Source organism: Equus asinus, unplaced genomic scaffold, assembly GCF_041296235.1.
Source record: "Equus asinus isolate D_3611 breed Donkey unplaced genomic scaffold, EquAss-T2T_v2 contig_193, whole genome shotgun sequence".
Classification (NCBI taxonomy): domain Eukaryota; kingdom Metazoa; phylum Chordata; class Mammalia; order Perissodactyla; family Equidae; genus Equus; species Equus asinus.
In genome coordinates this window covers 536,329-550,226 of record NW_027224842.1, presented here as the reverse complement: position 1 = coordinate 550,226, position 13,898 = coordinate 536,329, and the positions used below count along the sequence as shown (strand labels likewise).

At 40.6% G+C, this 13,898-nt stretch overlaps 1 protein-coding gene across 2 annotated transcripts in view; it reads right to left on the bottom strand.

The window, feature by feature from the left end:
• The window catches only part of LOC139043183 (centromere-associated protein E-like), a 28,230-nt gene extending 19,936 nt beyond the window's left edge, over positions 1-8,294 (bottom strand). For both annotated transcript variants that reach the window (XM_070503475.1, XM_070503474.1), the window contains exons 1-7: positions 8,165-8,294; positions 6,047-6,136; positions 5,808-5,926; positions 4,780-4,899; positions 4,263-4,344; positions 4,027-4,094; positions 3,884-3,949 (exon numbers count right to left, since the gene is read on the bottom strand). In XM_070503475.1, coding sequence (XP_070359576.1) covers positions 3,884-3,949; positions 4,027-4,094; positions 4,263-4,344; positions 4,780-4,899; positions 5,808-5,926; positions 6,047-6,136; positions 8,165-8,279 — 660 coding nt within the window. In that variant the 5' untranslated portion in view covers positions 8,280-8,294. The remainder of the gene's footprint in view (positions 1-3,883; positions 3,950-4,026; positions 4,095-4,262; positions 4,345-4,779; positions 4,900-5,807; positions 5,927-6,046; positions 6,137-8,164) is intronic.
• Between the last annotated feature and the right edge of the window lie 5,604 nt (positions 8,295-13,898).

Genomic DNA, 13,898 nt, shown 5'->3' with positions numbered 1-13,898 from the left:
GTTGGTTCTTTGAGAAGATAAATAAAATTGACAAACCCCTAGCCAGACTTACAAATAAAAAACGGGAGAAAGCTCAAATAAACAAAAGCAGAAATGAAAGAGGAGAAATAACAACAGACTCTGCAGAAATACAATGGATTATAAGAGAATACTATGAAAAACTCTATGCTAACAGAATGGATAACCTAGAGGAAATGGATAAATTCTTAGACTCCTACAATCTACCAAAGCTCACTCAAGAAGAAGCAGACAATTTGAACAGACCAATCACAAGGCAAGAGATTGAAACAGCAATCAAAAACATCCCAAAGAATAAAACCCCAGGACCAGATGGCTTTCCTGGGGAATTCTACCAAACTTTCAGAGAGGATTTAATACCTATCCTTTTCAAGCTATTCCAAAAAATTAGGGAGGATGGAACACTTCCTAACACATTCTATGAGGCCAATATCACGCTGATACCAAAGCCTGAGAAGGACCCCACGAAAAAAGAGAACTGCAGGCCAATATCACTGATGAACATAGATGCAAAAATTCTAAACAAAATTTTGGCAACCCGAATTCAGCAATTCATCAAAAGGATCATACATCATGATCAGGTGGGATTCATACCAGGGACACAGGGATGGTTCAACATCCGCAAATCAATCAACGTGATACACCACATCAACAAACTGAGGAATAAAAACCACATGATCATCTCAATAGATGCAGAGAAGGCATTTGACAAGATCCAACAGCCATTTATGATAAAAACTCTGAACAAAATGGGCATAGAAGGGAACTATCTCAACATAATAAAGGCCATATATGACAAACCCACAGCCAACATCATACTCAATGGGCAAAAACTGAGCACCATCCCCATGAAAACAGGACGAGACATGTATCATCACTTATTTAACACAGTACTGTACACACTTATTTAACACAGTACTGGAAGTCCTGGCCAGAGCAATCAGGCAAGACAAAGGAATAAAAGGAATCCAAATAGGGAGGGAAGAAGTGAAACTCTCGCTGTTTGCAGATGACATGATCTTATATATAGAAAACCCCAAAGAATCCATTGGAAAACTCTTAGAAGTAATCAACAACTACAGCAAAGTTGCAGGGTATAAAACCAATTTGCATAAATCAGTAGCATTTCCATATTCTAACAACGAACTAACAGAAAAAGAACTCAAGAACACAATACCATTCACAAAAGCAACAAAAAGAATAAAATACCTTAGGGTAAATTTAACTAAGGAAGTGAAGGACCTATATAATGAAAATTACAAGGCCTTTTTGAGAGAATTGGATGATGACATAAGGAGATGGAAAGACATTCCATGTACATGGATTGGAAGAATAAACATCGTTAGAATGTCCGTTCTACCTAAAGCAATCTACAGATTCAACACCATCCCAATCAGAATCCCAATGACATTCTTTACAGAATTAGAACAAAGAATCCTAAAATTTATATGGGGCAACAAAAGACCCCAAATTGCTCAAGCAATCCTGAGAAAAAAGAACAAAACGGGAGGCATTACAATCCCTGACTTCAAAACTTACCACAAAGCTACAGTAATCAAAACAGCATGGTACTGGTACAAAAACAGGTGCACAGATCAATGGAACAGAATTGAAAGCCCAGAAATAAAACCATACACCTATGGACAGCTTATCTTCGACAAAGGAGCAGAGTGCATACAATGGAGAAAAGAAAGTCTTTTCAACAAATGGTGCTGGGAAAACTGGAAAGCCATATGTAAAAGAATGAAAATTGACCATTCTTTTTCACCATTCACCAAAATAAACTCAAAATGGATCAAAGACCTAAAGGTGACACCTGAAACCAGAAGGCTTCTGGAAGAAAACGTAGGCAGTACGCTCTTTGACATCAGTATTAAAAGGATCTTTTCGGACACCATGTCTACTCAGAGAAGGGAAACAATAGAAAGAATAAACAAATGGGACTTCATTAGACTAAAGAGCTTCTTCAAGGCAAATGAAAACAGGATTGAAACAAAAAAACAACCCACTAACTGGGAAAAAATATTTGCAAGTCATATACCTGACAAAGGCTTAATATCCATAATATATAAAGAACTCTCACAACTCAACAACAAAAAATCAAACAACCCGATCAAAAAATGGGCTGGAGACATGAACAGACATTTCTCCAAAGAAGATATACGGATGGCCAATAGGCACATGAAAAGATGCTCATCATCACTGATCATCAGGGAAATGCAAATCAAAACTACACTAAGATATCACCTTACACCCATTAGAATGACAAAAATATCTAAATCTAATATTAACAAATGTTGGAGAGGTTGTGGAGAGAATGGTACCCTCATACACTGCTGGTGGGAATGCAAACTAGTGCAGCCACTATGGAAAACAGTATGGAGATTCCTCAAAAAATTAAAAATAGAACTACCATACTATCCAGCCATTCCACTACTGGATATCTATCCAAAGAGCTTGAAGTCAGCAATTCCAAAAGTCCTATGCACCCCAATGTTCACTGCAGCATTATTTACAATAGCCAAGATATGGAAGCAACCTAAGTGCCCATCAACAGATGAATGGATAAAGAAGATGTGGTATATATATATACAATGGAATACTACTCAGATGCAAAACAGAACAAAATCATCCCATTTGCAACAACATGGATGGACCTTGAGGGAATTATGTTAAGTGAAATAAGCCAGTTAGAGAAGGATAATCTCTGATTCACTCCACTCACATGAGGAATTTAAAAATGTAGACAAAGAGACCAGATTAGTGGCCACCAGGGGAAAGGTGGGGTGGGGGGTGGGCACAAAGGGTGAAGTGGTGCACCTACAACACGAATGACAAACAGTAATGTACAACTGAAATTTCACAAGATTGTAACCTATCATTAACTCAATAAAAAATAAATAAATAAATAAATAAATTCAACCCACCATTTGGGAGAAAAATTGCAATTAAGGGGGAACAAAAAGTCCCAGTATCTACGGACTGTTAAAATTAAATGATAAGAAAGACCACAATGGTTTCTCCTGTTGCAATAAATTCTTCAGATCTGTAGAATGCCGCAAACCCCCTCAATTCATTTTAATTTGCTTTCACTGACACGCATGTCCAACAGAACAGTAAGAAAAAAGAAAAAGAAAGAAAGAAACTACCTTGGGGGAAAAATAAAGTTTATTGGAAGAAACACTCCATTTGAAAACAAAAAGAAACTCTGGGTGAATCAGCATATGATCCAACACAACTTGGAGGATGCATGGGAAGGCCTGTGCTGTAAACCAAAGAGAGTGCCATCTACAGAATGCATACTTTGAATACATCGTCAACAGTGGCAACATTTCCATCGGTTAAATAAATGTAATTTTTTTTCATTAAAAAAATAATAACCATAAAACATTGTGCTCATAATATAAAACGTATTTTTTTATTGTACTTAAGAACGAACTTGAATATGTGATTTATTTTTTAACCATCCCATCTAGGTTTCTGTTGATCTCACAAGTCTCAATTCTACTGGCTGAGACTAAGTTAAAAAAAAATCACCAAATTCCAAGATTACTTTAAGTTTTAAATGTAGATTGGAAAAAAAACCCCAAATCCTCTTTCGTTACTGGTTAGGAAAGGCCTCAACTCCTACAACCATTACATCTAAATTTTAGGAGATGGCAGCCATAACATAACAGGAAGAAAGACCCCCGAATTTTTCCTATATTTTAACTAGTTATCTCATGCTACCGATAAGAATAAACTACCAATTTATAGATGTTTTTCCCTATTTAGTTAACAGTTCTTATGAAACCAAACATCCAGCAGCTGAATTAAATTTTGCTTTGGCCCATAGAGTACATTAGCAGGGTTTACCAATACTCACCAAATGGGACACCTTGACAGATCCTTCACAATTAGAGGGTTCACCTTTCTCTCTACTTTCCAAAATCTAGACAGAAAAGGCAACTTGTAGAAAAATTAGTGTCTTCTTAATTGGAAAGACCAAGTAGAGAGAGAATTACCCACCATCCTAAAAATGGTATGAGAACGACTGCTCCTTTGATTCATCTTTGTGATTCCATAGTGTCTGTTCTCTGTAAAAATGAGTCATATTTCAGTGGCATATATTAAAATCCAAAGAAAAACATTAACTTTTACTGTAGCTTAAAAGTGAAAAGTGTGATTTGAAGCCTAAATACATTCAAGTGAATAGTTTTTACTATTCTACAAGTGTTTTGAGGAAATACAGCATAAAGTCTTACTTTCTCCCTTTGTGATCCACTTCAAAGCCATTTCTGGTGTATAAACAACTTCTTCTGTGAGATCAGCCACATATACATTCCTCTGAAACAAGGTTAATGATGGGAAGAGTAGAGAAATAGAAGTCACTTAAAAGTGTGCATCTCAAGAGAAGGTGCAAACTATTACAGAATTAATTTGTAGAAGTTAAAAGTAGAAAATGGAGAATATTACTCTGTATAAAAATAAGAAGTAAATCTATGATATTTACAATTTATATCCTATACAAAAGCACACCAAATTCTAACCTGATACTTCCATCTTGTTCTTTTGAGGCCCTTACACAAAAATATTACAACTGTCAACATTTCAAAATGATACACATCACTTAAAAGATGATCTCATAAACATTTAAGAAAGAAAACAAAAAACAAATCACAGAAACAGGAGACATTTTAAAAAATAATGGAAAGTAAAGGTTAATGTTCATGAACTATAATCCCAATAAGTAACTGTATTGTTTGAGCCACTGTTACTCACATTGAAGTCTTCCCGAATTATCAAAGGCTTCATTTTTTGAGTGTCACAGAGTAAGTCTGTAATGGTTTCATTGTATATCTCCATGTAGGACACACGTAAGAGAAATTCCCTATCAGGAAACTAGGGGAAAACATATGTAAAAACATCAGAGATCACCCAGTTATGAAAACCTAATACTGAATGTTGATGTGCTCATAATAAACATTAAAATATTCTTTGAGAAGTTATCTTTGTAAAACAAACAAAAAAAATCCTATGGTTCTATATTGACAAAAGTAAACACAAAAATATAAAAGCATTGGGGCTGGCCCCGTGGCAGAGTGGTTAAGTTCGCGTGCTCCGCTGCAGGCGGCCCAGTGTTTCGTTAGTTCGAATCCTGGGCGCGGACATGGCACTGCTCATCAGACCACGCTGAGGCAGCATCCCACATGCCACAACTAGAAGAACCCACAACGAAGAATACACAACTATGTACCGGGGGGCTTTGGGGAGAAAAAGGAAAAAATAAAATCTTTAAAAAAAAAAAAGAAATACAAAAGCATTGTTTCAGAAATAATGAAAAGTATGGCATCATAAAATTCGAAGAAGAGGGTGCCCAGTCCAACTCTCTAAGCTTAAAATAAAACCCTACAAACAGATGTTCAAATAAGAACATTAAAAATCATTAAAACAGTAAGGAAAAAACAAATTGAAAACCCGCCTTAACTGATTAGGTTGCCTATCCTGGTCTTCTCACCACATCTACCCTCTCCTGCTCCTGAACGATCACGGACAGCTCCTCAAAGGCAGGGTTAAGATTTCTTGTTCCTCAATGCCTGCTTTGTGACAGGAGCAGCACTGCTTCAGGATTCAAGGGAAAGAATGAAAGGACTCTAAGCTCTAAAGCAAGGCTGTGGGGAAAGCAAATGTACGCTATGCCTTTCTTCCTTCCCCGTGGATAATCGAAAGAGAACTGTAAACCTGCTTCCTTCCACCATGACAAGAGGTGACTGCTTTTACCCGTATGTACCGGAAATTTGGCTATTTACCTTCTTAATTTTTTGGAAAATGTCATGAATTGCCCTGGGTATTACTCCCAAATAATCTTTTGAACCCATCATGGTATATGTTTTTCCTGAAGCAGTCTGCCCATAGGCAAATACAGTACCTGGGGACACAAAAACACACACACACAAAGATTGAAAAAGCATCGAGAGTATGTAAAACTATCAATACTGTTGAACACACACCCAAGACTAAATAAAACGTTTCTGCAGTGGATACAAACCATTGTAGCCTTGTATGGCAGAATCTATGATTGGTACTGCGATTTCCTCATACACATTTTTAGTAGATTCATCACTGTCAAAGACACGATCTAAAAAAAAAACCACACAAGTTAAACTAAACAAATCAACTGTGTTTTCACTTTGAATTAGTAGCTGCCCAAAGAAATAAAATTGTCAGGATATGGTATGATAAAATATTTAACTCACAATATTTTCTTCAACTTATTGGTCCTCTGAAAATACACTTCTCTATAAAGTAAAATGTGCTGGTTCTCACACAAAAAAACACAAGTCAGCTATCTTATGTGCTTTCAAGAGGCAGTGAGGCATAGTGGCTGAACCTGGGGATCTGGAATCAGACTGCCTGCAAATCCTGGTTCTGTCACTTACAAGCTATGTGACCTCGGGCAACGTGGATGATGTCTCTGTGCCTCACTTCCCTAACCTGTAAAGTGAATATATATTATCTTCCTTAGAGAATTACTGTGAACATATGGTTAATACTTAGGAAATGCAAACTATTACTATTCTTTGAGAAATTTTAGTGTTTATAACATATCTAGCAAGAAGGCCTGGCTCAAACTAAACCAAGAAACACAGACAATTGGAAGAAAAGCACCGAGCCAAGCTGAAGTGTTACAGAGAACAGCTGGTTGGCTGGCTGCTGAGGGCTGGGGTTAGGTAGCACTTGCCATGATGAATCCACCAGTCCAGGATGTGGTCTCTCCTTTGTTGGTGCATCAAAAATGGACCACTCTCTCAGTGATGGGCTCACATTAGAAAGCCCCCAAGAAATGGATTTGTCAGTCAGGAGGGAAATGTATCAACTGTCTTGAGAAATTCAGTGCTCACACGGCTTGCACCATGACCAACATCTGCACTTGCAGGTAGAACCCTATGGAAAACCAAAGTGCCATCTGAATGCTGCCAGGGGTCAGGAGTTCAGGGCAAGGAGAGATGGCAGGATGATTCAAATCTTAATACCAGCTGCTTCAGACAGGTAGGTGAGTCCAAACCCCTTGTGAGCATACACAGCTACTGAGAACCTGCAGCACTTGAGTCAGAATGCCTGTGTATCCCTTGTTCTTGGTTTTATCATCTCTGGAACATACTGTTCTACTTTTTAAAAATTTATGTTGATACTATCAAATAGTCCTTTACCAGGAATCATTTTCTATTCTATACATCTTTACTCTAAAGGCTTAGATATTGGCTTTCTAGCATAACACTAAGTCAACAACCTAATCACTCTCACTCCTAAGGTTGTTGAGGGGACCTTACTGTGCTTTGTGGTGCCTACGTGGCAGCATGGCAGTGTGGCTGGAACACAGATCTGACTCCTCCATTTGCTGGCTGTGTGATTTGCGTTTCAGTTCCTCATTAAAATGGGAAGGTACCTATCACATGGGCTTGTTAGGAGGATTAAATGAGTTAATATATATGAGGTGCTTAGAACAGTGTCCGGCACATGGTCAGCACTATACAGAATGTGCTAAATCAATACACAAATCAGCCTGGCCAACCTTGAGGGCCTCCAAGTCCTTTTGCCCTAGCTAGCTCTCGCTCATCCTACAGGTGCCGGGTACCTAAGCTAGTTAGATCCCCTGCTAGAAACTCCCACAAAGCCATGTCATCATAAGTGTAATTAGTAGTCTAAAGTCTTTCTTCCCACCATATGACAAGCTCCACAAAAGGGGCAGTAGGTACCCGCTGTATTCTAGCCAAGAAGGAATATCTTCACTATTTATTCTTTAAAGAGTTTTCTTGAAAATAATTGTGGAAAGAATATACCTAACTGAAAGATCTTAAAGATGACTTGACATTAAGCAACATATTTTGGGCTTACGGAGTCTTAGGCCACAAATACACTAATGAATAAGAGGAAAAATGTTAGTTTCAGTCATAAGGCATTATGACTATAACTGTGTTTTAAACATCAATTCATTATCTTACTTATCATAAAGGATGGATGAGCAATTTTTCAAATCTTCCACTGAAGCAGTTTACAGACAGCTTAGTCTTATCTTTAATGTCAAATCCAGTATTCTGGATAAGCCTTTTGTACTCTTAAAAGGAAAAGGATAATATGTTTACTTTTGATGCTATTATAAGCTTACCAAAATTGAAGGATTTACTTCCATCAACTTGATAAATAGCATTATTGTCAGTTTTCCAGTAAACTTGCGTATCTTCTCCAAGAGCTTCTTCTCTAAAAGAATAAAAACAGTGCATTTTATAACTAGTTTTGAAGTCTGTTATATGAAAGATAATTTAAAAGATTTCGTCTTCTGAAGAATATTTTAAAGGATGGTAATGACCTATACTATAATTGGGAGAAATGTGGAAAGTCCACCTTTAAGGGGTCACCACTCTTCAATGGGGCTTCCCTGACCTCCTGCCCTCTCACCGGAGCGTCCCTGGGAAGGTCTTCACGCCCTTCCCCCACCCAGCACTGTATGCTGAAAAGATACATTCAAACGCAACTCCGATTATCCTTCTTGCTTAACATCTTTCAAAACCATCCGAAATCCTCAACACACGGCACGTGAGACTTCGATCATGTTTATTTCTCTCTTCAACCTTTGCTTCCTCTGACTTCCTATATACACCCTAACTCAAGACAAATCAACTATCTGAAGGTTCCCCCAAGAGAAGAGATTTAATCCCTCTGTGCCTGGAATACCCCGACTTCCGTTTCCATCAAGTAACGTAACTATTCTTTCTCCCTGAAAAGTGTCAGGACTTTCCTGACACCAGCCCTGCCCGTCTCCCACGCCGTCATCTCGCTGTGGGGCTAATGACCCCTCCGGCACACTCCCCACCTGCCCGTCACAGCACCTGTCACAGTGTCGTGATGGTTTTGTTCCGGAGCTGTCTTCTAACGCATTAGATAATGAGCTCCTAGACAAGAGGGAAGTCCTCGTCTTGATATTCCCCTTTATTTAACACAGTAACATTTAACACATATTTCTCAAATGCAAAAATGTGTTAGTATTCTGAGGGAGGGGCAGAGACTAGAGAAGCAAACAGACATCATTTCTTGCCCTTCCTGCTCTCTCTATAGGGTTCATGACCTCTGTGTCTCCTCCTCTAGAATGTAAGATCCACGGGGCAACGACGGTAGTGTCTACACTGTACCAAAAGGAAAGAATTCCAAATGGGCGAATATCAGGCTCGCAGCGTCCTGAACGCTGAGCCAGCCGCCGCCGGAGCGAAGCCTGGGCGCAGCGAGCAGCCTGGGCCTCGCGCCCCGGGACACCGGGCGGCCGGGCCAGCGGCCAGCGCGCAGGGAGCCGGCTGCGCAGCGTCGAGAGAAGCCCCGGCCGGCCCGTCTCTCGCCCGGGCCGGGACCGCGCACCAAGGGCGAGCGGCCGAGCTGCCGACGGCCTACCTGCTGTTGAGAGGCCGCAGGCGCACGCACACGGCCACCGCCGCCTCCTCCGCCATCCCGCCGAGCGCCGGCCGGCTCGACGCCCGCGCCGCCTTAAAGGTCAAAATTTCCGCGACGCCGCGTCTGATTGGGCGGCGGCCCCGTGGCGTCACGCGTCGTCCCCTGCGTCCCCGGACGCTCGCCGCGGGGGAGGCGCGTTTCCAGCGTCTGGAGCAGAGGCGGCCACGGGGCGCGGAGGGCGGCTGTCCTGGCGGCAGCGGAGACGACGGCCGTCTGCTGGAAGCCTCTGGAGGGCGGGCAGCCGGTACGAACGCCGTCCGTCGCCCATCCTTGAAGACTTCGCAATCGGTGGGAAAACACGGCAGAGAAATTTTTTTCCACAATCAAAAGAGAATTACCACCTTTAAACAGTCATACTTTTTCCTGTTTTAATCTAAAAACCCTTAAAACGACAAGAGTTGAAAGTTACTACCCAGCCCAGAAACAAAAGAATCTTGTGCTCCTTAGAAACTGTGAGTTTTAGGTTTTTCCTCTTTCTTTTTGTTTGAACTCCTGTTCCCATTGGCTGTAAGTTCCTAAAAGGTTGACTTAGGAAAAGAATTATTGAAGAGTGGAAAAACTCACTTAGTAATGAGCTCAAACTTTTATTAGCGAAAGTGGAAAAGTGATTCTGAATTCTTTCCCAGAAATAGTGCTTGGTTTTCCTTTGTTTTAAATATGTATCCCAGTAAAGTATTAACATTTTCTTTAGGCAATTTCATTTCCTTTCAGTCCTTTTCTTAGTTGATTTAAGAAGCATCAAGAATTATCTCCTTTCTCTCACCAAAAACATGACCTGCAGTTGCCAATAATTGTTCGTTGTTTAGGAGTAGAAAACACTATTGATTTAATAAAACTATTTTGGAAGGTAATTCGGCAATATCAAAAATTGGAAGGCGCATGTACCCTTTATGCAAGCAATTCTGCTTTTAAGAATGTATACATATATTTGAATGACTGTGCAAGGACATGTATATCAGGCTATCAGTTGCGGCATTGTTGACAGTAGCAAATGACTGAAAACACATTAAATGCCAATAAATATGTTAAGTGGTTGACATTGTCAAGGAAAATAATCCATAATCAATCTATAAATGAAAATTTGGGTGAGTTTATTCTGAGCTTAAATCTGAGGATTATAACCCAGGGCCTTTCTTCCCAAAGGAAGAAAGGGCACCAAAGAAGTGGGGTGCACAGAGTGGTTATATACCCCCAGAGAGGATGTTTCACATAGGATTGAAATGTCCCTTTTTCCGTAGTCGCGAGACTGCTCTGTCCGCACAGCGATTGATGGAAACAGCAGGTAGGTCTTCTGTCTCAGTGAACGCAGCAGGGTGGCAGTCTGTTGTCTCCAGCTGAGTGGTCACAGGTGAGCTGGGTGGTCAAAGGTGAGTGCAGCAATCAGTTCCTAGCCTAAGGAAAGATGCTTATCCCTAAGGAAATGCCAATGTGGGGGGAAGTTGCACCTTTATCTCGAGGGCCTTTGTTCTTGCCACAGGAAATGTCTAAGCAGATATGCAATGCGTGCTCAACAGCCACAGTCAGGCCCTTTTGGAAAAAACAAGGTCAGGCCGAATTAGGTTTATACCAAATGGCTTGCTCATATACTCCAATATATCCTATTGCTTGCCATTTTTATTTGTCAAACACAAGCTGGGAATGTAGTCTCGCTTTCTGGTTGGAAAGAGGAGAGTGGATTTTGGTGGACTGCCATCAGCCTCTGCAACACTCTGACTACCTTAGATTTTCTCTGTAACCTAGGTTGCTTTTCCCTTCCTCTCATACATCTGTATTCTATTTGACACTCATCCATACTCAATTTTAGCAAGTTTCTTTTTTTATGAAGATGTCATAGACTTATTGAAGCTGAAAGGAACCTTAGAAATATTCTCATACAATTTTCTCATTTTGTGGATGGGACAATGGTGAATTACAAGATAAATGATTTTCTAGTGTGGCATAGCTTATAAATGGTGGAGTTGGACTGACCCAAGCCAGTACAGTTTCCATCTGCCACTGAACTCCTGTGTAACCATGACTAAAAGGAAAGGGACACTATGTCTGTAATCATTGCAGATAATTGTTGCAAGATTAAAGACTTGTGCTTTTGAAATTAAACACTGTTTATCTATTAAACAAAAATTACTCCTGTTGAAGGGGATGGAATGATATAAATATACATTGCAATTAATTTTATATGAAATTCATAAAGTAAGTGAGCACAGGTAAGTATTTCAAATTCATGTATATTTGTAATACCAGGAGCTCTCTGACCCCTAAAATTTGCACCATAATCAAGAACTGCCAAACACTATGTGAGGCCATGCCTCCCTCTGGAAGGACCACGGTGCCCTCTGCAGCTTTAGCAGAAATGAATACAGTTTGGGGGAAAAAATAATGAGAACACCAACATGCAAGTATGTGCAATTAACATGCCTCAGAAATTCACTTTACCTTCTTGAATTGAATGAAGATATTTATGTAAAGATCATATTTTAAGCAAAGTATACTACAGCCTGTATAGCAGGTACCTATTTATATAAAAAGATATGCAATACAGAAAAAGATACATATAGGTCCATATCTACAGATTAATTTGAGGGTAACACTCTAGGAAATGGCACAGTTGCCTTTGGCGAGACAAACTGGCACTCAGGGATCAGATGTGGGAATATTTACTTTTCACTGTGCTTCTTCTTGTACTACTTAAATTTTTTATCATATGCATGTATTAATCTTTCAGGCAAGAAAAAAGTTAATCAACAAAAATTTTAATTACCACTTAGAGCAATAGCTTGCATCCAAATTTCAAGCCTCCCTCTCCAGAAGTTCCATAACTGAAGTTCTTTAATCTGTTCAAAACAAGACAACAGGCCCAAAATGGAGTCACTTATACTAAGCCCCACGTCATCAAACCAAGACTTAACTTAATTACAGGTTCAGCTTTCCCAGAGAAGGAATTTTACACCAGTCAACCAGGAATCACCCCACCAGCACTAGTTAGGTAATCTGCCTGATAGGCCCCTTCCATCCTCTAAAGGAAAGTGACTTTTCAATAACTAATTTGCTTGCCTAGTATAACTTCCTTGTCCCCACTCCCTTCAGCCTATAAAGTTTTTTCATCTTGTACAGCCCCTCGGGGCTCCTTTCTACGTGCTACATTGGATGCTGCCCAATTCAAATTGATTTTTGCTCAAATAAACTCTTAAAATTTTTAAGTATCCCTAAGTTTGTCTTTTAACAGTTCTGTACCTGTTGACAGTCCTGGTGTTAAATGAGGGAACTGAGGGAGACCCTGAAGGTGCCTGCCCCCGAGAAATGAGCAACCAGGTGGGTGTGTGTGGAGCCCCTTGAGCTCACTGCTTTCTCGCTGCCTCTGGAGGTGGTTGTTAAGTCCTTCTGGGATCCTAGCTCTGCAGCTCTTGCATTATGAGTTTTCAAACTTTATTTGAACATTTCTTTTTCCAGACTGGGTCTGGAAACTGACGGGAGTCAGATTGGGTCCGACTTACAAGCTGGGCGGTACAGGGGCGGGGGAGGGGGTGGCTGGCCCTGTTGTCCAGTGGTTGGGTTCACGCCTCCGCTTTGGCAGCCCAGGGTTTCTCGGTTCTGATCCTGGGCACGGCGGTGGCACTGCTGGTAGGGCCATGCTGAGGTGGCGTCCCACATGCCACAGCTGGAGGGACCTGCAGCTGAAGGTATACAAGTATGTACCGGGGGGCTTTGGGAAGAAAAAGGGAAAATAAAATCTAAAAAAAAAAAAACCTGGGCTGGGTCTGGGTCTGGACTGGACGTGACTTAAGCTGGACTGGGTCCAGTGTGAGGCCTTGAGTGGATAAAATTTTCTTTCAAGGATGGGCAAGTAAGTTAACCTTGCCAAAGACAGTCTTGAATTATAGTGGCCATGGTGGAGAACTTTTAACCTAGCTAAGATTATCCATTTAGAAGATGCCCTGGTGAAAAAGGGGTCTCAGCCAAACACAAAACACGAAGAGGGAAAATTATTTTTCCTCCTCTACTGTGTCTGGTACCAGGATGAGGCCTGCTGGGACACCCCACTCGCTCCAGAGCCTGCAGACAGGATCCAGGAAAACTGGTAGAAGCTGCCAAAGGGTGAGAATTCTTACCAAAGTCACCCTCCAGATCTCTATCTGTGGTGCCTGGTTGAGAGAGGAAGGTAAAATTTCACATTATTCCTTCTATTCCAAACTCAGATTGGCAGGACAAAACATTTGTAAGAATTAGATCTTGACTGAAAGTATGAATCTGCTTTCAGGTACCCATTGGTTGTTGATCCTTTCCCTCCTAGGGATAACTATTGCCTTATTGTTTGTCTCCTTTAGTGGCCAGAGAAATTGGCCTGGCAATCATCGGGTTGTGGACCCCTACAATAAGGCAAGACAGAAATGTAGGTTGCACTC